Source organism: Branchiostoma floridae, chromosome 15, assembly GCF_000003815.2.
Source record: "Branchiostoma floridae strain S238N-H82 chromosome 15, Bfl_VNyyK, whole genome shotgun sequence".
Classification (NCBI taxonomy): domain Eukaryota; kingdom Metazoa; phylum Chordata; class Leptocardii; order Amphioxiformes; family Branchiostomatidae; genus Branchiostoma; species Branchiostoma floridae.
The window spans coordinates 9,745,994-9,772,197 of NC_049993.1; the positions used below are offsets into that span (position 1 = coordinate 9,745,994).

At 39.8% G+C, this 26,204-nt stretch overlaps 3 protein-coding genes and 1 long non-coding RNA gene across 11 annotated transcripts in view; 2 read left to right on the plus strand and 2 right to left on the minus strand.

Moving 5' to 3' along the window:
• Nucleotides 1-14,872, plus strand: part of LOC118431363 (glycogen debranching enzyme-like) — a 58,208-nt gene extending 43,336 nt beyond the window's left edge. For 3 of the 4 annotated variants that reach the window (XM_035842496.1, XM_035842493.1, XM_035842495.1), the window contains 14 exons: nucleotides 96-215; nucleotides 718-854; nucleotides 1,381-1,514; nucleotides 2,958-3,091; nucleotides 3,814-3,962; nucleotides 7,463-7,601; nucleotides 8,176-8,401; nucleotides 8,859-8,970; nucleotides 9,645-9,780; nucleotides 10,180-10,501; nucleotides 10,831-10,928; nucleotides 11,275-11,362; nucleotides 11,728-11,864; nucleotides 12,041-14,872. In XM_035842496.1, coding sequence (XP_035698389.1) covers nucleotides 96-215; nucleotides 718-854; nucleotides 1,381-1,514; nucleotides 2,958-3,091; nucleotides 3,814-3,962; nucleotides 7,463-7,601; nucleotides 8,176-8,401; nucleotides 8,859-8,970; nucleotides 9,645-9,780; nucleotides 10,180-10,501; nucleotides 10,831-10,928; nucleotides 11,275-11,362; nucleotides 11,728-11,864; nucleotides 12,041-12,197 — 2,089 coding nt within the window. In that variant the 3' untranslated portion in view covers nucleotides 12,198-14,872. The remainder of the gene's footprint in view (nucleotides 1-95; nucleotides 216-717; nucleotides 855-1,380; nucleotides 1,515-2,957; nucleotides 3,092-3,813; nucleotides 3,963-7,462; nucleotides 7,602-8,175; nucleotides 8,402-8,858; nucleotides 8,971-9,644; nucleotides 9,781-10,179; nucleotides 10,502-10,830; nucleotides 10,929-11,274; nucleotides 11,363-11,727; nucleotides 11,865-12,040) is intronic. The other variant, XM_035842494.1, reaches the window with a different exon arrangement.
• Nucleotides 4,785-6,526, minus strand: LOC118431436 (serine/threonine-protein kinase 35-like). Its single transcript, XM_035842671.1, has one exon. It carries the CDS (start codon nucleotides 6,157-6,159, stop codon nucleotides 5,380-5,382), a length of 780 nt encoding a protein of 259 aa, XP_035698564.1. The 5' UTR covers nucleotides 6,160-6,526; the 3' UTR covers nucleotides 4,785-5,379.
• Nucleotides 13,375-15,439, minus strand: LOC118431453. The gene is made up of 2 exons (XR_004832983.1): nucleotides 15,075-15,439; nucleotides 13,375-15,042 (listed from the first exon to the last, which is right to left on the minus strand). It is a non-coding gene; the product is annotated as an uncharacterized LOC118431453 (long non-coding RNA).
• Nucleotides 15,440-15,924: 485 nt separating this feature from the next.
• LOC118431367 (AP-3 complex subunit delta-1-like) overlaps nucleotides 15,925-26,204 on the plus strand; it is a 31,121-nt gene continuing 20,841 nt past the window's right edge. For 3 of the 5 annotated variants that reach the window (XM_035842499.1, XM_035842500.1, XM_035842502.1), the window contains exons 1-10: nucleotides 15,925-16,187; nucleotides 20,140-20,235; nucleotides 20,466-20,546; nucleotides 20,931-21,119; nucleotides 21,511-21,576; nucleotides 21,806-21,869; nucleotides 22,271-22,410; nucleotides 22,924-22,997; nucleotides 24,917-24,966; nucleotides 25,542-25,591. In XM_035842499.1, the coding sequence (XP_035698392.1) occupies nucleotides 16,092-16,187; nucleotides 20,140-20,235; nucleotides 20,466-20,546; nucleotides 20,931-21,119; nucleotides 21,511-21,576; nucleotides 21,806-21,869; nucleotides 22,271-22,410; nucleotides 22,924-22,997; nucleotides 24,917-24,966; nucleotides 25,542-25,591 (906 nt within the window). In that variant the 5' untranslated portion in view covers nucleotides 15,925-16,091. The remainder of the gene's footprint in view (nucleotides 16,188-20,139; nucleotides 20,236-20,465; nucleotides 20,547-20,930; nucleotides 21,120-21,510; nucleotides 21,577-21,805; nucleotides 21,870-22,270; nucleotides 22,411-22,923; nucleotides 22,998-24,916; nucleotides 24,967-25,541; nucleotides 25,592-26,204) is intronic. The other 2 variants (XM_035842501.1, XM_035842503.1) reach the window with 1 other exon arrangement.

The window sequence follows — 26,204 nt, forward strand, 5'->3', positions numbered from 1 at the left end:
CAAAGAGGATAAAGCATTTAAGCCCTTATAAATGCTGTAATGGTGAAATGTTCTGTCAAAAGAGTTGAATTTTCATACAACACATGTTTCCACAGGGTGTCCCTTCCCCAGCACACACGCCAGGCCGTCTCCACCCTCAGGGGCTGTCTGAGAGAGTTTGGGTTCCACGTCAGGCCTGGCAGTCCAAAGGGGGAGCAGAGATGGGACTTCCTAAGGTAAGACCCGACAAAGGGTGCAATGTTTGAGATAACACCTGCATATGCAGGTTAGCGTCGGTACAATTGGAGCTGTGCAGGTTCATGTATATCTCAGCAGTGACTGTACCAGACATGTATTACTAAGTGTATGTGGTTTTATGTTGTACTGGTTACCACCAGTAGAAATGTAGTAATTGGTCCGGATGAAGATGGCTTCTCTTTCTAGCCCCCAAACCCCCTCCGTTGTTACTGAGCTGTTCCTAATCTATTGTAGATGGCTTCCCTTTCTCCCCTTAGTATTGTTGGGGATCTGTCCCTGTTGAAACTGGACTGTGTGTACACTGTACCATTGTAGTGTCTCCCCTTTCTCTCCTGCTGTATTGTTAGTGATCTGTCCCTAATGCCCCCTCTATCTCCCCGCAGTATTGTTAGTGAGCTGTCCCTGTCGGACCTGAACCGTGTACTATACCGGTGTGACTGTTAGTGATTTGTCCCTAATGCCCCCTCTTTCTCCCTGCAGTATCGTTAGTGAGCTGTCCCTGTCGGATCTGAACCGTGTACTGTACCGGTGTGACCCTGAGGAGAGAGATGAGGGGTGGGGAGGTGGCGTGTACCACATCCCAGGGTGGCAGAGCCTCAAGTATTGCGGACTACAAGGTAACATGTAACAGGTGGCAAATGAATGAATGAATAAGTAAAACCTAGCCATGTTTAGCTTGTGTCTGCTTCATTTATCATCCACTTCAGCATACAAAACCTAAGGCCACACCAAAGTAATTTGTTGTTTCTAGGATTAAGAATTGATGATTCTGAATGGAAATACCGACATGGAAACAACTCTGTACACACATTTATTTAAGGCAATTCAATCTCTTTAACTGGATAAAAGTGGGACCCTTTGAGTGACATCCATCACTATTCTACAGCGTTACTTGAACAACTTGATACACACAATTACTGTAGGTGTACATTATATAGCCAGATGTAAGTTTTCCTCCCTGTTTTCATCTTGAACTGGCTAAGCTTCTACCTTAAACTGTACAAGAACAAAGGAAAGAGATTAGTTTGGGTCAAATACTATTAGAGTTTTCTGAGTTACATGTTATAGTGACATTTGTTGTGAGCATGATATTTGTTATGTTTTGATGAACAGCAGCAGTAAATGTTTTTTCCTTGCTACCAGGTTTCATATCTGTGATGGCAGACATCAGAAACACCAATGACCTCGGCCATCCCTTCTGTGAAAACCTGCGCCAGGGAGACTGGATGCCAGACTACATCGCTAACAGACTTGTCAGGCACAGGACAACCAAGAAGGTGCATGTTGTATATTGTATACTAGTAGTTCATGTCTGTCCAGCTGTCTCATCGAAGTGCTTTCTTGCAAGTTAAGGACCGGTGCTAAAGTCATCCATGATGGTAATGATGGTAGCTACATTCAGAGTTCACTGTAATGATATTCTATAGAATGCTTATCACCATTAATTCTTCATTGATCATAATCCTATTGTCTACCCCTCTAGCTTAGTCAGTGGTCTGAGGATGTGTTCAGTTGGACATGTCAAAAAATGCATTTCCAGATGTTGAAGATTTGATCCAAGATAAAACACGCACAAAATGTGGTAAAAAATGTGAGGTCGACCTGAAGTAGACCAGCTAGAGTCGATTCCAAGTCACTGCGAGGGTTGCCATTGTCATCATATACAAATGTTTTCAATTGTTTTCAATTATATGTCCAGGAGATTTTATACTTTTGAAATATTTCTAATGCTATTTGAACTTTCTAAATATTTTCCCCGGTCTGTAAAACCTTTGAAATATTCACGATGTGGAACAGAATACTTTGAACAGTTTGTAAACAATGGTAACAGCATTTTGCCATTATTTACCATTTTCTACCATATTTTTTGCCGGTGCATAGCACCGGCTATGAGACGGGAGAAGCGGTTGCATGGATGCATGGATGCATGGATGGATCGGTCACTTTTTCCAAATAGCCCTTCTATACGTGCTATTGCGTAATCGAGCCAGCGTGGCCGAGCGGTCTACAGCACGGTACCTATCTTCCGTAGTTCGAACCCCACTTGCTAAATTTTTTTTTCCTTTGTTAGACAAATCTCATGTAGTGTTTTTTTAATTGAAGAAAGACCAATTCAGTAATTCGATGTTTAAAAACTCTTTTTTCGTGTGATTTTGTTTAACATCCAGGCTTTTTCCAAGATACGCACCGGCCAGCTTTTTTCAGAAGCTTTCTTGTTTGTAATATTGGGTCAGTGGGCTAGGAAGAAAGCAATTCACACATCCTTGCAAAGTATGGTTAGGTGTCATGCCAATGGCCTACCACAAAGGACCCACCAGTGCCCATCAGTGAAATCTAAAAATATACCAGGCAGACAAAGGCTAACTTTTATGGGGCAATAAATTAATTCTACCATTTGGCAAGGTTTACTGTTTTTTGTAAATATTTAAGTGAAAGAATCCTGCAGATGTTTGAAAATTATTGTAAATAAAAAGATTTTGTGTGATCTCTTTCAAAATGTTTCCAAAGTATTCAAAGGAATTCAAATAGATTCAAAATTCCATATTAATTTTTTTGAAAAAATTATAACTGCTGGGGCTTAGATATTCTTTTATTCAAAATAATTCGAACTTATTACAATTAATGTCTAAAAACCCTCATGGTGTCTCGGAATGGACTCTATGTATGTGATGATAATCATCATTTGATTATTCAATCTCCTTTTATTGTCTCCGCTCCAGCTTGGCCAGTGGTTTGAGGGAGTGTTTGACTCCCTGAAGGAGATCCCGAGGTACCTGATCCCATGCTACTTCGACGCGATCCTGGCGGGAGCGTACGCCACCATCACGGAGATAACCTGGGGACAGATGTCCGAGTAAGACTTATCACTTTTCTTTTTCACTCCCTAAAAAAAGGGAAAAAAATCCACAGGTCTTAGTGGCAAGTGTGCAGATGTTGACACACTGGCAGCACCAAATCTTTAGGTGTTTTTTGGCACCTTTAGACAGATTAGCCGTGGGGCTCGGTGGGCGTCACTCCATGGATAAGGGGGCAAGGGCATGGCGAGTATCGAACTCAGAACCTACTGATTCTGATTCCAACGTTCTAGCCGTTGCGCCACACAGGCAGCCCTACCATTTCACCCCTACCATTTTTTTTAATTAGTTGTCACCACGTAACGAGACCAAGACATTTCAAGGTGTGACCTGAAGGCCACTCCAAGGTTACGGGTTACATTGTAACTGTAATTGTAACTGTGGCCGCTCACACAACTGTTAGAACTCATTCAATTGCAAATTTTATGCTGTGTAAGTATTGGCTAGAGGCTTGTCAAAAGTTATGGCGTGTGTCAGATATTCAGTACGAGAAGAATGATGTTTTGATGGCGTGATGTACAGTAACAGAAGATGATCGACTGTATTTTTTGGTGCAAATGTGATATAATGTCATTAGAATAATGCTATCATTTTTCAACATTTTGGTGTCATAAGCATGTCTTGAACTTTGTCCAGGTTTGTGACCCGGGGCTCGACACTTGTGCTTGCTTTAGCCCCATTCTGTATTGCCCTAACTGCTGGTAATCTGTGCTTTTCCTAGGTTTGTGACCCAGGGCTCGACACTGGTCCGTGCTCTGGCCCTGTGCTCAGCCCAGTTCTGTGGAGATGTCGCATCTTCCCCCCTCCCTCACCTCTCCACAAAGATCCTGAAGGACATCCCAACGGTGGTCAATGAAGAAACAGGTACATGTACGTTGATGAAGGTTAGACACTCTAGGTAAAAAAAAATTGCTGTCCTTTCTGTGTGAAGGTCTTGGCAAGTGTGAAGGTCTTGGCACTTTAACCCAACTGTGTATGTCCTCATCAATGTGAGGACATATATTGGATTAGCTGAGAGGCTCAGTGGGTGTCATGTAAAATGCCTTTCAAAAGGGCACAATATCGGGTTTGTCAGAGGGTTGAACCCAAGGCCTCTTCATTCTGAGCCAAATTCTTTAATGATATGGCACACATTTGTCACAATATTGGTTTACTCCAGGTAAACAATACCTCAAGACAAATAAATCCCTATCATTGGATTTAAAGAGATTTGCCCTCCATTATGGATGGGTCCAGTACCCAGCGTACAGATACAAAACCTTGTTGGGCCGGTCTGAAAAAACAGACTTGCAAAATATCACTGCACCCGATCTTTGACTGATTAGTGAACAGATTATACTGGCAGGCATTTATATGTTTTGCTGCTTACCGGTGTAACAGTGGGGTTCAAGGACTGCTAGACTGAAGACGCCGGGACGTCCGGACCTGATCCTTTGGTATATCAATTATTCCATAGTGGTAAATGAAGGGAATTACGAGTACCTACTTGTGACGTGTGTGAGTTAGTAAAGGTGTACACCTCTATGTAGCATAATAAATGATCAAATATAAAGTTGAACATGGAATCCTGCCAGATTAAAGGACTTCTATACATGCAAAATATCATTAATAGAATTGAGTATGCTGATTACAAAACTATTTACATAATCAATGAGACAATGTATGTATGTATGTATGTAATGAGACAATTAAAAAACGATAAAACAACATATGCACAAAATATTTCATGGAGGTATGAGATCTCAAAACTCTTTCAATTATAGCAATCACATCATCATGTGTAGTCGGCATTCAGAACAGACCTACAACATGGAGCCTTAAAGGTGATTCCTAAACAGCATAGCAAACAGATTAAAAGCACAACAGGTATAGCCCATAACAAGTGAATTGGACCTAAGATTAGTCCTACTGGTGTACATGCCAAAAACGAAATGGGGACAACTAATTGGGTATATGAAACGCTTGTACCCACCATCTGACAAACTACTTCTGCAGGATGAGCAGCTGGGAAAGGTTCCTATGCAAGAACATGGTGGGCACTTAATAGCAATTCCTACATTTGTATGTTAATACATGGCAGGCACTTAGGAGCAGTTCCTATGTTAAAACATGGCGGGAACTTAGGACAAGTTCCTATGCAAGAAAATGGTGCACAGCTGCGATTAACATCATCATCCCAGGCTATTCGCACAACTCCTCGCCCTACCCGATAGTCACCGTATCCTTGTACTAATATGTCCAAGACCTCTTTGGCCCCTGGTCGCTCCTTTGGATCCCTATTCAGCATTCAGCAGACAAGGTTCTTACACCGTACGTCCTGTTCACTTTCCATGAAATTGAGCTCAATGTTGCCCTGTGTGAGAGCTTGGGCTACAGGCATTGGGTCTGTCTCTGAACCCGTAAAAGGTGTTAGGTAGCGATCTTGTTGGCATGAACCCAGAATACTTAGTCCATCAAACATGGCCCACAACAGCATTCCCATTGAGAAGATGTCCACTGAACTGGTGTAGTGACACGGCTGGTCATTAAGCAGACATTGGTATATTTCAGGTGAAAGGTAAAATCTTGTTCCCACAGCAGATTTCATGTAGGAACGACTCAAGTTGTTAACACTGTTTTCCGATCCTGTCAGTACTTTGGCCAGTCCAAAGTCTACCACCTTCAGCACAAGGTGAGCCTCATTCCCTGTCAGAAGGACATTCTGTGGCTTGATGTCGCAATGAACAATCCCATTCTTGTGCAGAAACGTTATGGCATCTGCTAGCTGGACAGCAAGATTTCTCTTTGTGACAACGTCAACTTGTTGTTTGAGGATGTAGTCGCCAATGTTTCCAAGAGGACAGAACTCGGAGATGACAAAAAGTACTTGTGTTTCCCCATCCCGTCCCAGTTTGGATTCCCTGAATTCTACAATGTTTGGGTGCTTCTTTAGCTGAGTCAGAACGCAGATTTCGTTGATGGACGCATCCTCAATAGCCAACTTTTTGGCTGCATAAGTACGTCCTGTTTCAGTAGACTTTGCTGAATACACGATGCCTGTGGCCCCCCTGCCGATCTCATCTCCCATCGTATAGCCCTCCAAATGTAACGGGTTCTGATTAAAAGAAAAGAGCAGTTAGATATTTGATTTGTAGATATCCACCTCATCAGGAAGTTGCAAATGCGAGTAAACCTCCGCTATATATATTATATGTATATGCACCCTGCAAATTTATGCGGTTATTTACGCAACTCACCAATATAATATATCAGACAATTGATATTATTGAACATCCAGTTTTCCTGAAAAAAAAATTCAATGCTTTGTTAATGTACCTCCCATGCACGCATTTATGCCGCTGTCCCCGAAAGCCGTGACACACAAACACAAGGTTTCCTGTTGACTGGCAAATGTGCTCAATGCCACAAACACAAGTACAGCTTCTCCAATCAATGCTCAGTAAGCACTACAGATAAGTATGCTGGAAAAAAGAGCAACGTAATCTAAAATTTGTTAGTAAAAACTGTTGTAGAATTTGACCTTTGTTCTAAGACTAACGCAAAGTAATCTAAAATGATCAAAGTTTCTTATCTGTACTCAAGCGTAAGTTAACCAACGATATGTCAACAATATGTCACATGGTCCTGTATCAATAGCAAAGGTGCTTGTATATCAGTAGCAAAGTTGCTATATCAATAGCAAAGTCAACTGTCCATAGTAAAGATTAACTAAAATTAAGAACTAGAATCCCATGATCTCATACCATCACCAACTGATGTTGAAACTTTTAGATTGACTTATTATCAATGCTTCTTACTGATTATGAAGTCTGATAGGACCTGATCACTGATAAGGTTCTCATTTCAATAAATGATGTCAGTTGATCATTCTTCTCCACCCAAATTATACAATTACACAAAGTTGTGCAAAGTATGAAATATTACATTTATTATTTTAGAAAAGAAGTACCCTACCGTAGCACTTTTTTTTTCCTCCCATGTTCATGCATGTCACAGGTTTGGGAGTTTTATCGATTTTGAGGGGGTATTGTGTGAACATGATTCAGATACATTTCTGGGGAGAGGAAGCTCTGAGTATACAATGTATATTCCAATCATAGATGGTAGACTTTCAACCCTTACCCATAATGATTGGCAGCATACCTGTCCTCAGATAAAAACAACTAAGCACTAAGGATGTATTAATGCAATGTTGCATTTTGGATTGCATTTAGGAAATACTGTAACAGTTACAATTACTCTTAATTAGTAACATAACTCTGCATGCTGACTTTTGTATTGAATTTCATAGCATGTAGAATCTCTATGATAATAGCTAAATGAGAAAAACACAATGACTGAAAAATGTCCTTTAATCTTTTATCAATCAGGTCGTAGAGAACAAAGATGTAGCACCTTAGCAGCTGGATTGCCCCACTTTTCCTCGGGGGTGATGAGGTGTTGGGGGAGGGACACATTCATCGCACTCAGGGGACTGCTGTTGGTGACAGGCAGATACAGCGATGCAAGGTGAGATTTTTATTGCTTGAAGTTTAAAACTTAACATAAAAAATGTCTTTCGTTCAAAGTTTTAAACAGTTATAAGCTTCCAAAAGACTACTCATTATTTACTTGTACATTGTTGGAAGTTTCTTAGGTACTGTCCTGTATGGAGTAAGTTAATGAATTTGTGGGTCTCCCATCTCAATTCATCTCATCTATCCTGTAATCTAATTATTTGACTGTTGGGGCACCACAGAAGATCTGTAAACAAGACTTTCTTCATTTTTGTCAATTTTACCGTTCCTCTAAATATGTTTCAAATTTGTGTCATCCCTGACTACCTCATAGTTACTTTACCAGAGAATGGAAAGGCATGACACAAAGTGAATTTCTGGTGAGCAGAATTTTATATCTAAGTTACTAACTGTTGACTTTGCCTTGTACAGGAACCTTGTATTAGCCTTTCCTGGATGCCTGGTAACCATGTAAATTGTTCTGTACCACATACTCAACATATGTACACATACGTACAGTACAGGTTGGTTCGACTGGAACCGTTTGAATTTACCACTCTGACATTAATTGCCTTTATCTCCTTCAGGAACCTTATTCTTGCCTTTGCCGGGTGCCTGAGACATGGCCTGATCCCCAACCTGCTGGGCGCCGGTGCACACGCCCGGTTCAACTGCCGGGACGCAGTGTGGTGGTGGCTGCAGTGTGTCCAGGACTACTGCACCATGGTCGACGATGGCCTTGACATCCTCACTCTCCCAGTGTGCCGTCTGTTCCCAACGGATGAAAGTCCTCCAAGGGATTCTGGGTACACGGTAAGTTTTAACGTGATGTGTTTTAACAGCTCCATCATCATTTGATGGAATCTTATTTACTGGCGGACAACACTTTTGGCCATTTCGCCATCCATGAGTTTCAGAGTACATGGTGAAGATGGTAAACATGATAAAAGACGTGAAGGTGGATTTTTATCAAATTCAATGTAAAGAAGCCATTCTTAAGCCGGCCGGGGATGACATCATGTTCAGACAAACATTATAGACATTCAATCATCTTGACAGAATCGGAGTGTCTGATATAGAAAAAAATCAAATCATGTCACAACAACTGAGCATACTCACTGGTTTGCTGAGTTAACAGAAGAAGTTTAGCCCTGGAAAAAAACCTTGACTAAAGCCCTGATATTTCAAAAGCTCAAAGTATCTTCCAGCTATTTTAAGCAGATCAAGGCCTGGTGGTAGTGCCATCTGACAGATTTGTGTTGAACTGCAGGAAGAACCACTCTACAAGATAATCCAGGAGGCACTACAGCGCCATGCCCAGGGGATCTCGTTCCGCGAGCGCCACGCCGGGCCGAGCTTGGACATCAACATGTCATCAGAAGGTCAGATGCTTATTCATATCAAAACTTTGTCTGCTTTCATCTAAGCATCAACCAAGCAGTAGTAACAGTTAAACAGTACACATGCTTGTGTGGTGTTGTTGGTAGCACTGGCTTTTTCTTAAGCAAGGTTATGGAGGTATTCAGGGAGGACTTGCTAGCCCTTTGCCCAAATATGTTTTGTATAACAATAAGCCTTTCAGTACCAAGGAGAGGTGAATATATTATAAAAAGAGATTGTCTCAGTTCCTCGTTGTAAGTGTGTTGGTAATGTGTTGGTAATTGCAGGGAGATGATTGTGATTGAGGTGTGTAATACTCCTTAAAACCTCCGGTTTAATGTCCCATTTGAAGTCATGGCTAAAGTTTGAGATCCAAATCCATGAGTCCCTGGCTCCAAAGAGTTTGATCCATATGGTGAGCACTGGGGACACGGAGCATGACTGTTTTGCTGAGAAGAAAAATTTCACTGTTCGTTTGATTTGTTTGAACCTTTGTTTATTCATGAAAGCTCAAATTGGCCCACAGGCCGTTTTTCATTGAGGTCACATGAGGGAAGATGCAAGGGTCAGACAAAGTATAACAGAGATACAGTAAATACATCATTTAAAGTCCTACTGAGTCATGTAGCCGCATGTTTTGAGACAAGAGCTGACGATGCCTGTTCTTGTGCCTCAGGGTTTAATGTGAATGCAGGGGTGGACTGGGAGACAGGGTTTGTGTTCGGGGGCAACGAGCACAACTGTGGGACCTGGATGGACAAGATGGGAGAGTCAGACATGGCGGGAAACAAGGGAAAACCTGCTACACCCAGGTAAGGGACAACAAGGTTTCACAGTTTATTTTTCTTGTGGAAAGGAAAAGGGTTACATAAATGTTAGTAGGAAGTGCAAAGATAATATAGATTGCCAGCAGTCAAATGACTTCATGTCAGTAACTTGATATCATGCCTGTCCTGTCCTTGGTGCTGAACAATAGTTATATGCACAATACGTTGAAATTCTTGGGGGGAAGAACTCTCTGTTTACTGGTTGTAACTAGAATGGAAATCTGAGACCATGGACAAGTAGAAAATATGGTTAAAACAGAGCAGCGCCTACCCTTATGACAACATCACATTCCAGTTGGGAGAAAATATATGTAGAAATAAAGCTGATTTTACTGTTGCATATTGTACTAAGTTGTCGTTGATCATAACTTTTTGCCTCATCAGGGATGGATCAGCAGTAGAAATTGTGGCTCTCTGCAAGTCCACATTAAGATGGTTGGTGGCCTTGCACCAGAGCGGTGCCTACCCTTACGACGGCGTCACGTTCCTGACAGACGGGAAGGAAACCACGGTTACCTTTGCCGAGTGGGACGCGAAGCTGCAGGACAATTTTGAGAAGAAGTTCTGGGTAGCGTCAGAGCCGTACGAGGGGGAGGAGAAACCAGGCCTCATCCACAGGAGAGGCGTCTACAAGGACAGTGTTGGGGCATCCTTCCCGTGGACTGACTACCAGCTCCGGCCTAACTTCTGTATAGCCATGGCGGTGGTGAGTAGGATAAGACAAGCCTTTTATGGTATGACATGACACAGATGATAAAAAGATGCTGGAATGTTCAAGCTAAAAACTTGTGTATTACTAAGCAAAAGTTGTTTATTGATAGCATTACAGCTCCCTCTCTCTTTCTCTCAAAATCTGTTTTTGGCACTGTCTTTCCGAATTTCTGGGACTCCCTTTCTCTGTCCCTCTCAGGGACTCTCTTTCTCACACTTTCTCTCTGAATCTCTCTCTCCCTCCATCTCACTCTAAACTTGAAACTTGTCTTGCACCCAAACAAAGCTTGAAAGTAACGTACATAAACTGACATCTTATTTCAGGCGCCAGAGCTGTTTACACCTGAGAGAGCCTGGAAAGCACTGGAGATTGTAGAAACTGTCTTGCTTGGACCGCTTGGAGTAAAAACTCTGGACCCAAAGTAAGATGTGCTTTCTTGGATATAGTTTTATTGGCTAACATAGAACAGTACTGTATTGTCAAGTTGCTTAATTTTGTACTCATCTTTTATTCCATGAACAGTTACATAGTTAAATATATCGTACGTGAAAATGTTCCTAGTATGCTCTTTTAAATAAGATGCCAAAGGAATATATTCTTAGGAAAAATTAAGCAAATGATGATATTATGAATACTGGAACTCTTTGTGGCTCTTTTAGTACTCGGTAATGTCAGGAATAACCATGTGACAGATTGCTTGATGTTTCTGTTCCAACAAATTCCAATGCTGCAAACTAAGTTCATCAGTGTTGATGATTGATTTACAGAGACTGGAAATATCGGGGAAACTACATCAACTCTGTGGACAGTCATGAGGTGGAGACTGCCAGGGGATTCAACTATCACCAGGGGCCGGTGAGCTCACCATTCCTGTTTGTATCGCATAACCAGTAAACTACCATAAGGTGTAAAACAATATGTTCAGGACCAGCTACATAAGGTCAGACTGACTGGTTTGATTCACTCACACAGGGATGGACTCCTACTCTCTTCAATAAGTGTGTTGGATTGTTTAACAAGCTCAAAGTGTGGCGCTTCTATAAAACGTAGTACCTCCATTTGGTGTCATATCTATGGGACGTCCATATCCGTTGCTAGATACTCATTTTCACCTGAGTCAAGTGAGAACATTGGTGTCAAATGCCTTTCTAAATGCCACAAATTTGGAACCTGCAGAGGATTTGAACCCCAAACCATTGTTTTTTGTGGTCCCATCCCAGGAGTGGCTTTGGCCTGTTGGTTACTTCCTGAGAGCCAAGCTGCACTTCTCCTCCCTGGTGGGTGGGGCCGACACCTTCTACAAGTGCATCGACAAGGTCAAGGTCACGCTGTCCAACCACCACCAGGCCTTGCTCAAGTAAGCAGCATTTTCTTTCATTTTCCTTCCTCGAAAGAAGTCCTCTCCACTTTGAGGGACTCATAGAAAGGCCTAAAAAAATAGCACTCTCCATACAAAACCTATGCTTATGCTGTGTAGGGCACCAGAGCTATTTTGACCTTTCTAACCCTTGTTTTTTACATGTTTCTCCTCAGGTCGCCTTGGAAGGGGCTGCCTGAGCTGACCAATGCAGACGGTGCCTTCTGCAAAGATGGCTGCCCAACGCAGGCCTGGTCAGCGAGCACAATACTTGACGTCCTTTACGATATGGACAAGCTAGTCAGAGGGAATAATCAAATGAGCACAGTTTAACATTGCAGACTCAGTGTTTTTTGAGAGCTGTGACAAATAAAAAGAAAATCTAAGGAAAAATGTAAGCATTGCAGATGCTGTCAGCTACTTTGCTGTAAGCATTACAGATGCTGTCAGCTACTGCTGCCACTAGACATCCAGAGAATACATCATAGAAGCAGACAGTCGTGTATAAAATGGTGGTAGTTTCAATCTAGAATGCCTTTGTCCAGAAGAAGTGGAAAATAGTCATTTTGCAGGAATTTCATAGCAAAATTAGTAGAATTTGGACTCCTAACAGTTGTCTTCCAATGAGTTATGTTTAATTTGCTGTCTTCAGGGTTCATTGAAAATTGCTGCTGTAGATTAGAAGGTTATGCAGGATGGATAATTGTTTTGACACAGTCTGGAGTATTATAGAAAGTCTTAGACTTAAATTATGTTGTAGAGAATGTTCATTGCAAGAACATGCTAAGAAACTGGCTGGGGTCTTAAGTAAGAACCAGATTACTTGCCTGACTGAAGAATATGAATAGTTTGATTATGAGATTATTGCTGTAAAACAGAATTACTACAACTCACAAAGTTTATTAATTTTTCGTATAGAAATTTTCATCAACTTAAGTAATTTCCACTTCCGTAAAAGTGACACTATATTGATCTTACTAGGAAACCATTTCCTATCCACTTGACCTCATCATAAACTTTGTTTCTGCAAAACTTTGATAAGAAATAAGGCTTTGAGGGTTAAGGAGTGCAATGTTTGTTAATTGTTGACATTATCAAGCAAACTTTGTTGCTAATGTTTGCTTAAAGAAAGAAAGTTTAAGGGGATGGTTTTATGGCAAAGGGTCTTTACTTGTGAGCTATTAAAGCTGTTGTGTCAGATGCTAAACTGTTGGATATTGCTGTTGAATCTCCTATACCCAATGGGTAACTAACAGACAGGTATACAATATATGTTTGCATCTGCAAAATATTTGTGCAAGCAAGTAACTTGTAACCGTTTCTGAACAACTTGTCTACATACCATCCTCTGTCGTAACCACTGGCTGTCTCTTTTGTAAGTGTACATGTTTCCAGTACACAACAGGAGCTGACAAATATGTGATATCAATTTACAACAAAACACATGGATTGTAAGAAATCATTCACTCTGTATTTACTGGGGAATGGTTTCTTTACCGAGTGTTTTTTTAATCTTCTATTTCATTCTATCAACAGCAGTGAACAAAATCCAAATCGAAAAAAAAAATTAGTACGATTCATTCTAGTTTGAATACAAAATGTTATCATTATTTGGATTTCGTTTCTGTGTAGCTTTATATTACTTCCACATTGAAAATAAAAATGCAATCATAAAAGAATTCACTTCAGTGAGATATACTGTTCAATGCAGTCAGATAAAAAAGATATTAGCTGTTGTCAAACTACTATTTGAAGGGGACATTTAAGTGGACAAACACATGTGCCCACAGTGCCCACTCGTACCTTGCCTGCCTATTCGCGTCCCCTTTTTGTTCTACAGAATGAAACAAAAGCTGATCAGTCTGTCCTTTGTGCTGATTGAAAGAAGAGAAAGATACTACATAAAATCTGTACTCCAAGGTGCTTTAAGAAACTCAGTGTGATTTTTCTGAAAAAAGGGAGGCACACAAAATATGCTGCAGTAAATATTAGAACTCGCTGGTAAAATTTGTATGAAAAAAGAGTAGACACATGATAATTGATGCAGAGACATGAATCATTCAGTTCTTATATGGGAGAGGAAAAAGTTCTAAATGTATAGTCCCCCAAATATGATAAATGCTATTTCACCTTGAACCTTTATTCTGCTGTTTCTTGAAATGGTATTTAGGGATATCAAGTCGATAGACGGTGGTCTCTGCAATCTGAAAATATTGCAATTTGAAACCACTGTCCTTTGTATTAATATCCCTAAATACTGTTGAAAAAACAATGGATACAGGTTACCCCGCAGATAAAGGTGAACTAGCTTTACTGCTATTTCATGTTTTACCAGAGTTGTAAGCTCAGAATTTCTCCTCCCTAACACCAGGAGCTCTAATGAATCACCCCCTTGCTGTGTAGGAAAAGTTCCTCTTACATGTAAATTTAAAGATGTGACTGTATGAGCCAATATTGCAAAAGTCTCCTAGTATGAATATGTGAAAATGTGAGAGTTGAATTTATCCGGAGAATGCAGGACAACAAGAGATACAAGATGATATGAAAAGAAGCTACATCTATTGTTAGATACTGTATTGTAAAGCATAGTATATAGCATTGTACAGAGAAAAAGTGATGTCTATGGAAAGGACAGTTATGCAGTTTTGTTCAAAGATGCATGTGATGCAGTATAAGCTGATTTGAGGTTTGAGCTGACCAATTCTATCAGATTTACCGTCTACCCGATAGTTTTATAGGGAAGGGTTGGGACTTTATATGTTAAATGGGGTGTGAAATTGTAGGGAAAATCACATACAAAATGCTTGGTATGAAATATGTTTTCATTTCTCAATGATAACAACTTTACGAAATACTTTGCTAACATTATGACACATTTTTCCAATGAGAAAACCTTGATATATCTGAATGTCACCTTGCCAAAAATTGACGCTTTATCATGCAGACCACTGTGTAAACCATTGGATCAAATAGTGGGGCAATATGATATTTAGACCAGTTTCATTCCCCCCAAAAAGACACAAGAAAAACTGTGGAAATGACATTGAAAAAGTGGCACACTCTCACAAGTCTTTATTGCGTTACTACACTCTCCAAGCAGATGTTGGGTTAGTCTTGGAAATACTTTCTGACAGCAACTACCCCAACAGCAGTTGTTAAAAATTAGCCTCCACCAGGCCTTCTTAAGAGATTAGTAGAATAAAATTTGACAAAAATAGGGAAATAATTGGCCAGAACAGAGAGTAAACATTGGAAACTGGACAGACAAATGAAACAATATGGTGGCCAAACTCCCCTAACAAACTATCCTCCCTATATTTTTTCTGTAAGCATTGTTATTCTGGTGGAGACTTAGAAATACAACATCTGCTTGTTGATTCCCCTAGACCTCTCCTACTCTGGTGAAATACATAATTGATAGTTGTGCGGGTTTTATGCACTGTCAGTAAGTTCAAGCTGTTACATATAATGTATTATGATGATTGTTTTATAGTTTTGTAGCTACACGAGATCGAATGTGGCTTTGGGACATAGAATTAAACTATGGAATACGTAAGACGTGTCATTGGCTCATTATTTCAGCATATCAGGACTGTCTCTACTATTTTGTATAGATACTATTTATTACACTGAGTCTCAAATGTCATAATGTTATTGATTTATAAGATAAAACAATCCTTCTTTGTATTCCTTACTATGAATAATTGATAGACGTCAATATGTCAATAAGAGTTAAACGTTTAGCTAATGACAAAAGTTACTCAACTTTGAAAACAGATGCAGTTGCATGATGAGAAATTACTTTTCTCACAATTAAGAGTTTAATCAAGGATATAACGTCCTTGGTTTAATCAAGGAGGATTTTAACGTCATTCAACATAACATGATTTTTGCAATCCAAATTAATTGAAAACTTGATCTTTTTCTGTTCAATCAGTGGCAAGGATAAATCACATTCCCCGTCCGGGATGTTTCAAACCGGTACGAAAGGTATTGCCAGACTGATAAATGCACCTTGCACAAAAGTTGTCTGACTTGATCAGCTGATCCCGTCATGACGTCATCCGACGTCACATGATCACGTCCGCCATCTTGTTTCCGTGGACCGGGACCGTCGGACGACACCTTGGCAAAAATCCCTTGGAAAATGGTTTTATAACCTCCATATAACGCCATTTCCTCGCCTGAGATCGCTAATAACCAAGACGTCCTTTCTTAAATCTCAAGATGGCGCTGAAGAAAGTAAAAGGGAGTTTAGAGCGCGTTTTTGACAAGAACCTGCATGACTTGGTACGTGGCATACGGAACCACAAAGATGACGAGGTGAGCTTAATTTTTTCCTTCCCATTAATTTTCTCGTCCTAGCAGATATATTTGTCATGATCTCACATGTAATTTACATTCGTCTGATCTTTTTAGACCTTCCATATCTTTGTAGATGTCTGAGCATATTTTTGTGACGTGGAAGATATATTGCAGGTTGATTTGAATGTTTGGTAATCAGTGAATACGTATTGATTTTTAACATGGAGAGGGGAGGGGCGGTGGTTCAGAAAACCGGCACCGAAAAATTTTCTTTTCTGCAAGTCGAAACTGTGAAAATACAAAAGGGGAACCTACAATCGTATATTAAGGCATCTCATCATTGCCTGCATATTGCGGATATTCGAAAGGAATGGCAAAAACGGATATATTCAGTAAACTTAATATTTTCTTATGGAGGGTGGCACACAATATCTTCACAATGAATGATCAAACTATATTCTTGTCAAGCCTTTTTTCCACAAATAAGACCATCCATGATGGCAACAATTGTCAAATATGTGATAATGCCAGTATTTATCAGATTATTACTTCAGTTTTTCAATTGATATTTGCCAGTTCTTTGTTTGACCAAATCAACACATGATACACAAGACAAACAGAGCTGGCCCTTTGCCTTTGTTACACAAATTTGGACTTTTCCCTTGCCCTAGATTTTTGTGTCAATAACCTCCAGAAGATGATGTCACATGAATGTGCATGTGTTTTAAAATCTCACCTAATACTTCAACTTGTCCAAAAGTAGCACAACATTTTTATCATTTCACAAGAATCAAAATCATAGGCGGTAGGCCAAGGAATTGTTGTCGGATCCCCCATGCTTTTATACTGCCTGGATGATGTTACGAGTGTGGCTAGCTCTAAAGGAAGTACATGTACTCGGGATAACCCGAGCGGGTGCCGAACGTCGGCGAGTTCCGAGCGAAGGCACCCGAAGGTCGCCGAAGGCGACCAGCACTAGAAGGTCGCCGAAGGCGACCAGCGAGCGGAGCGAGCGATAGGTAGGAAAGGCCTTTCAAACATCGTCATTTTCTGCGAATTTTCGTCATGTAGAGGGCTATATTGAAAAGATTTATCATCGGTGGAACATTCACATTTAATCTGAAGTACATGGCGGGCATAATACCCTTTCAAAAGAAAAATATACGGCATTTTGTGTTATCGAAATTTGCCCGATTTCCGGGGCTCTGCGTTACCAGCACACACAGCACCCAAAAATAAACAACGCATCATACAAAACGCGTATCGGCGGTTTCTTTACCAAAATGCTTGCTATACACTAGCCACAATGCAGTTGTATATTCATCAAAACACTGTTCTCGTAGAACGATACATACGCATGGTATTTTGCCATTCCCTTGCATGTGTTGCACGAGAAATTATTCCGTTTTCTGTATACAGTCAGACTTTACTTCAGGATCGGCCTCGCAAACCCCTACAAAAACAATGAAAATTGTTCTGTTCGCCCCGATCAAACTGTACTTGCAGTGCAGCGTGGATTTTGTTAGCATGTAGAAACTCTCATAGTTGTCACATAGTTTCAAAATACCCGACTATACGCTGAAACAGCCCCGCTGTACCATAAGTCCGGTTGAAAACATGGCAACTGGTAACGCACATCTGGGACGTCCGTTTCCTATCCAGTGATTTTTCCAGTAAGGAGGGTTAGCTCTGCTCTAAGGATGACCGGAAGGGCTGACGGGGGCCGTTTATGAGCGCAGCGGGGTGCCATTATCTGGTGGATCGGTGCCTTTGAATTGGATCAAGTGCCAGTTTCGTTGATTTTGGCACCACTGTACTGTATTTCCTCTTTGTTGCAAAACAACAACAACAATTCCGAGGCCTATTGCCCATGTCAAAATGAGGTAATCAAAAGATGTCATATCATTTGATAATGTCAGAGTATTTTAGTTATTGACCTAGTTTATTGAATGAGTACATACTCCTGAACTTTGGACTATCGTAGTGCTGTAGAACTAGGAGGGTTCAGAGTATCCATAGTGAATTTTGGCTCAACACATTAGATACCAGGGAAAATCGCATTAAATTTTTAAGGCAGTATTATATTGGTCAGGGTTGGACAAGTCACTTGTCCTATTGGGCAAGTACTGAAAAAATTTACTCGCCCAAACCAACTACATATATTCACTAATGCCGGAAATTTTAATGACATTCGTATTTTCACTTCCAGCAATTGGAATTTTTTATAACTGGCTCTATCTTTTTTTTTTACCAATGCTTAATGCCATGTGACTTTGAAAAGTAACAAGTTTATGAAAATTTTACTGATTGAAAAATCTTGCTTGCCCTATTGGGTAAGTAGGGAAGGACATGTGCTTGCGGCTTGCCCGATCGGCACACATGTACAGGACTTTTACTTGTCCAGGACAATCGGGCTAGTGGACTTGTCCAACCCTGTTGGTGCTGAACTGCATGTAGCAGTATGGTTGTGCAGCTTTGCTGTCGTAGTTTGTTTGCCATGAAGCTGAGGCAGCTGTACACAATCTGTTCAAACTAAAGACAGTGGAATTTGTCCCATTACATGACCTATCTTTGCTGTCACTCAGCCAAACTGTGACCAAAGTGCTGTAGAGCAATGTTTACGGAGCTCGACATACATGTAAGACTAATCAGGGTTCTAGCTAGTGCATTTTAGCGTAGTGGGCCACTACGCTAAAATAAGGGACACTACGCTCATTTTTAACTAGTGTAGTGGTGCTTTGCTATCATTTGCCTGTTTCACAATGTCTAATCAATGTCTGAACATGAAAAATGATGATATGCCACTCAAAACTGATTTAAAAAATCCTTCAAATTACATGTGATGTTAACAGAGTGCCAACTTTCAACTCTACATTTTCAAAATGACCCCTTCCACACCAATCTCCTGATTGGTCACTTCGCTACCATGCCATTCCCACTACGTCAAAATAAAACCCTGCTAATTAAGAGTAAGACTGGAGACCATCATTTAATAAATTCTCATTGTCGGTTTTTAGATTTAGGAATATAATGATGAAAATGGGACTTTGGGACCAGGCTCATTTCTTTGGACACAAAGTTTTAGGGACAGAAATACTAGCAGTTAGAGTAAGTTAGACTGAATTTTTTGTCTTAGTTCTTTAAATCTTTCCATCTTGTGTCCATCTTGTGTCATTTTTAAAGGACCAAGAAAAAGATGGCCCATTTTAGATTTCACCTTCAGTTTTACCTTTCTCTGGTCTATAGTTGCACTCAGTGGCACTATCAGATAGTCTCACTCTTGGTTGGTTATAAGCCAAGCTCGTGACTATGACTATGAACCTCGTTGCTATGAGTATGACTGTCTGGTTTATCTCTTTCTCCCTTCCTTATCATCAGTGTACTAAGTTAATCAACATTGTATACAAGAGGCATCATGTATCGTTTCACTGGCAGAGTCTGTTCCTGGCCATTTTCATCAAACCCATTGATCTAGTATTGGGCTCAGATGGTACCATTCAAAGCTTTTATTTGATTATAACCCAGACAATTGATCATGATTAGGACAACTAACCCATGTAACATGATGTTGCATAATGGAGGATTGAATTTTGCTGTCCTAAAATGATGTTGTATTTTTCCAGGACCAGTATTTATGTATCATTTCTGCAGGGCTTCAATGTTTACAGGGTAGTTACTTGAAAAGATGTTAACCTTTTTAACATATTCATATCATCTTCACTTTTGGAATAAATACATCATGCTTCAAGGTTGACTTGCTAATAGATAAATTTTGATAGAATAATTGTCAAAATCTCTTGACTCTTCAGAATCAAATACAGTACTGTTATTTAGGCAGACTTTTTGTTGTCATTACTAGCAAGATTTTGAAGGCACTGGGCACACACTGAGAGGTTGCCAGCATTCTTGTGTTGAAGCAAACTTTGAAGAGTGGGACATTTTAATTTTCAAACATTCATTTGTCTTTCAGGCCAAGTTTATCGCCCAGTGCATTGACGAGATTAAACAGGAGCTGCGACAGGACAACATTGCAGTCAAGGCCAATGCCGTTGCTAAACTCACCTACGTAAGTCATAGTTAAGTGTACATGCAGTAAAATGAGGTATTAGACATTGTGTGCACCATAATCAATAAGATGTTGGCCACATATAGGGAAATACTGGAAATTTCCATTTGCAACTTAAGTATTCCCCTCTAGACTTTGACCTGTATTGTAAGACTTTTGTACAGTCACTGAAAAAATATTTCAATACTATGATGTTTTTCTCATATGATTTTATGTTTTGACTATTCCAGCTTCAAATGCTGGGCTATGACATCAGCTGGGCAGCCTTCAATGTCATCGAAGTCATGAGCTCCAACAAGTTCACGTTCAAGGTACTGTGTGTTCCAGTTGCAATGTACTTCATTTGCATTTGGACTGTAACTTAGTAAGTGTAAGGAATTAAATTTAGCAAGCCAACTCTCAGGATATTGACATAGCTTAATATTGTAATCTATGAAAGATCTGCCCAAGGCTATGGAGGATAGGGATGGAGGGAGGGAGAGAGTCATGCTCAACTGTGTAACCAGCACGACTGGATGATGATGATGATGTCCCTCAGGACGTTGGGCCTGGGGACTTCCTCCGTAGTTTCCACTGGCTCTCCCTTTTTGCTTTCCCTGTAATATTCAAGGTAGTTGAGGAGTTACAGAAATGTCAGCATGGTATTAAATTTTCTTTATGTATCATCACAAGAAGACTATTTTCCTGTATTCCAGAGGATTGGTTACCTAGCTGCCTCCCAGTCCTTCCACGAGGAGACAGAGGTCCTCATGTTGACGACCAACATGATCAGGAAGGACCTGAGCAGTCAGAACCAGTACGACGCAGCCATCGCGCTCAACGGACTGTCCTGCTTCATGACCCCTGACCTGGCTCGCGACCTGGCCAACGATGTCATGACTCTGGTACGTTGGTTTCAACAGCCTTGAACGTTATTAGATCCTCCTGCAATGTCATTGCTTGGTCAACAAGTCAAACGCCTGTTTTCTTCCATAGATAACGTTACTTATATGGCTGTTTCCATGTTTGATGTGGCATTGAAGTAATGCTATGAAGGTACAAGAGTAGATTTGTTCAAGAAATTTCTCGTGATAGAATCAAGTATGTCTATGCCTTAACGGCACATTGAGAGGCAAAAATATGACCTGTGTGTTTAATATAGCTTTCATGACACAAATGACACATATTATATGATGACCAAACCATGTCAATCAACTTGTTGTAGTGCTACACAGCCATTCTTCATGTAGCCAAGTAGCAATGATTTTAATAAGGATGATTTTAATGATGTTCTAGATGACATCCACCAGGCCATACATCAGGAAGAGGGCAGTCCTCATCATGTACAAGATCTTCCTCAAGGTAAGACTTATCACAGTGGTACTGTGAAGAGTTGAATTTCCTTTCTTTGATTTCTTTTCTTTTCTTACTGTGTTCTCAGATACTTGTATTAGTAGTTCATCCTGGTTTGTTTATCATCATAGAAGCCCCAATACACTAACCATGATGGCATTCAGGCTACAATTGTATACTCTCCCATACCAAAAGGTTATAATTAAAAATGTATAAAATGTTTTTGTTGTGTTTGTAGTTCCCAGAAGCCTTGAGGCCAGCTTTTCCAAGACTGAAAGAGAAACTGGAAGACCCAGATCCAGGTGAGTTCAACTTTCTTAAAGATTGTTTCTGCTTTATTTTTTCTTTCTTTGTCTTTGATGAAATCAAACCTGTTTCTTCTGGGAAAAAGGATGCTGAATTTATTTTGATGTCAGTGATATCAATAAGACAAAGTTGTTTATTAGTTTGAAGCAAATACCACAAAGTTTGGTATAGATTATGAATGCAAATTTTCTTGTTACAATCTGAATACAGATTTGAATATTTTTTTCATATGTTGGAAGTAACAAATCAAATTTAGTGGACCAGAGCTACAAAAAGATGACATGTACAACCTTACTAGAATTAAATCAACCTTGTGAAAAGAGACATTTTTTTTGTTATTTTCACCCAAAATCTTTTTTCAAACTTACGCTGCTTGACTTACTTGGTCTGTTTCCAGGTGTTCAGTCAGCTGCTGTGAATGTGATCTGTGAACTGGCCAGGAAGAACCCTAAGAACTACCTGTCCCTGGCTCCTGTCTTCTTCAAACTTATGACTTCCTCCACCAACAACTGGGTCCTCATCAAGATCATCAAACTGGTTAGTACCTGCGCCAAACGTTGGTGACAACTAGGAAAGGTTTCTTAAAAAGTGGAACTCTTTAGTAAGAACAAACAGTAGACAAGGGATACAGTATTTTCTCGAATAAAGTACACAATTTTTTAACTACTCAAAATCCAAAATATGCAGCAAGTTGTTGTCAAAGACAGGGCCAAACATTTCCAAACTGTGAGTATGCTGTCCTTTAGATCATATTGCCCAATGGTAAATGATTTCTGGATAAAAACGTAAGAAAAACTACAGGGACTGCGGATAAGCAACAAAATCGTAGGTTAATCTCACAACTTTTGCACATTGAGTTGACAGTTTACAACCTTCAATAAACAAGAATAGATTTTCTTCTATACAATTAATCCCAAGGAGTCTTCAAGGCATTAGTAATTTATACCAATAGTATATGGTAGCGTAAGTGTTATAGTAAGAAAATACCTTAAGATCTAAAGAAGTTAATTGTTTGCCGGGATGATATTTGATGCAATATTTTCTTCCCAGTTTGGAGCGTTGACACCGCTAGAGCCACGACTGGGGAAGAAACTGATAGAGCCTCTCACAAATCTGATCCACAGGTATTTGCATTAGATGTCTCTTAGATGGACACAAGTTACTACTGTAGAGTTTACCTTGTAGATTAGCCCAAAGTGAAATTTGTGAAATCTTAAGAGCTAGAAAAAAACATGTTTTGCAGCGAGAGAGTCTTGACTGAACTTTGAAATCAGTGCTGTCTCCTGGACCCATCCCTCTGTTCCAGAAAGGAAATTTTCTTTTTTGGATCGAAAAAGCTTCCATCCCAAAAATCTGAACTCCATGAAATTTATGAAAAAAAGTATTTTCACAAGCTCAAAATGACAGGTGTAGCAACAAAAATTAACAGCATGGGCTGCCAAGTAATGAATGGGATGGAAAAAGTTAAAAGCTGGAGACAGCCCTGTTAGAAAAACATGAACAGAAGACAATCGCTGAAAGAAAGTAACAGTGTACTGAAAGAAAACAGAAAAGGAGATGGAGTTAATGAAGAATACTGTATGGAGGCTTTTGAGATGAATATAGTATGTTTTACTGTTATTAACATAGCAATATGTACCAGGGCTGTAAGTCTAACATGGCTCTGAAGCCCCAGCATTAGAGTCCCTTGCATGCCCTTATGCTTTTTCCTTCACTTGCTGTTTGCTTCTTGTTTGTAGGCTGTAGATGTGCACATTTGTAGTTCGAGCCATTTCTGTTCACGTCTGGACGTTTTGAACTGCTTCCTTTTCTAACTGTTCTCTGTTGAGGTGATGTACACCCCACTCTGTAGAGTGCTACGATCCATAATTTTTATAGTAACTTTCGTAAAAGAAGGAGGGATAAACCATTGTGAGAGAGGGGTGTCTACAGATTTGACGGAGGAGGAAAGAGATGTTGTTGCTGAAAATTGCTGTGACTCCAGAAACGTCATGCAGGAAGGTTGCACAAATAATGCACATGTAATAAATAAACCAAGAGTGCCTTTTTCTTCAGTTGTCTCTCTTCCCTGGGCTCACACCTCTGTCTCTATACATTTTACATGTACTTAGCATCAGGAGTGACGAGTGAGTGTCAAACCTTCTCTTCCAAATTCTCTGGCTGCTGTCTTGACTCGTCCTGCATGTTGTATTTGGCGTAGAATCAGAAGCCCCCCTGACCTGTTTATTTGCGGCCACCAGGCCTGAATGTGTTGTAGTTGTGTCTCAGTGCCGTGATTGGGGGTTTGTACCGCCAGGAACAGATTAGAAAGATCCGTTTTAAGCTAAATGTTCGTGGTAGCTTTTTGGAAATTGTAAGAAGCAATGAGGATTCTTTGAACAGACTAGAAAGATCTGTTTTACAAGCTAAATGTTTTATTGGATCTTTTTGGAATTGTGAGAAACACTGAGAGAATTGCATTTTGCTTAATTAATACATTTATGCTGTCAAAATGATCTACAATCATACAAGCAAAGACTAATGCTATGTGGATAAGTCTGACACTAGCTGTACGAACCCTACCTACAAGGCACTGATAGAAACCTCCTTGACGTGGCCTGTCTACCTTAAATGTTAAATCATGAAAAAGTACAACTTTGAACATGGTTATTAAAAAAAACAAGGAAACTCATCAAAGAAGAGGAAATGCAACAAAAATTGACACAAAGATTTGTACAAAGATGTTGGGTTCGGGGACTAAACTATGTTCATGGATGTCACTGAAAAAATTCTGAAAGGATCTACATGTAGTTGGATAAAAAAAAGCTGCCTTTAATTTTGGTCGGCCGTTAATCCTCAATTTGGACAGCTGCATTCAAATATTTAATCTGTTGATTGGCCAATTGTACCTTGCAGCTTCATTGGAAACATTCCATCTCCAAATTTCATGTATTTGGAGGAAAACGTCTTGTCAGTATAGTGTACTCAATGTTCCAGGCTCTTTCAAGTTGTGATTGTTGTTACTGATGTTGTATGAAACTGTTTTTCTTCCCTTTCTCTCCAGTACCTCGGCCATGTCCCTCCTGTACGAGTGCATCAACACAGTGATCGCAGGTACGTGTGTATCGTGGTGTTTGTGACAAATTTGTGATGAATTTTTCTTGTCTTTGTCAGAATTTTGATCAACATTTTTCAATTTGAGAAGAAAAATCTTTCACCACTTGTGTGCAAAGAGAAAGATTTCTCTTGGTCATACACCGGAAAATCTAAAAAAAATTGTGCTCTTCTCTAATGTTCCTATGTCAGATATGCCTGTACCTCCCTTTTTTTAGACCCTATCTTTCTTATCAAATATAGATATAAATCCAGGTGACTGATACCTCTCTGCTTTTGTGTAAAGAATCAAGATAAAAGGGAAAAATAAACTATATCCATAGTACATTGTACATGTAGTATATCCATTGCAAGTGCCTTGATTTTACCAGTAATAGTATGTCTTTTCCCCCGGTGTTTGGATATTTTAATTCTGTATTATTTGACTAGAAGCAAAATTATTCTTTCTTTGCACACTTAAGTGGTGGTGGATTTTTGTCAACAAAAATTTTTTGCGACAACAAGATGATCTATAACGAAACGTCTCCACTTCCTCACAAGCAGTAACGATTTTTTCATTTTCTCTTAACTTACAGTCTTAATCTCGTTATCTTCAGGCATGCCAAACCACAACGCCTCTATTCAGGTACACAGCGTTCCCACACTCCACGCCTTCCCTACGTAACCGTTGTACGGTTGTCTGAGATATGCGTGTGACTGTACTGTAGTACCTACCACACCTGTGCATGGTTCCGAAGAAAAACCTGGTTTTGTTTACTTCATTTGTTATCTCTCTATGCACACATTTTGAATTTGAGTAGAGCATGCTTGTTTCTATTCCAAAGGCCATGCAAGTTTAGTGACTGTGTTTGAAAGCTCTGTTCAGTGCTGAAGTGATTGGTGACTCATAGGAGGTGCTTACAACACAACCCTAAAAGATTATGATGGTTAGATATCCCGGTAAACAATTTAAAAACAAAGCAATCTCTACAATTGGATAAGATACGGAGAAAGGATTCTAAAACTTCTGGACTTTTCTAAGAAGTTGTAGATGTTTATATGAAGATCTTACAACTTGTTGGTATCCCTTTGGACAGTGCTAGCAAATTTTCACGAAAGAAATACAAGAAAGGATCAGTGACTAAATATGTGTGGCCTTGCATATTATTTACATTTGTATGAGTTCATTTAGTCATATCATCGTTTTGTTAAAGTGATTTTGAGCGTTTTTGCCTGGTTTTGCATGCGATATTAGTTTT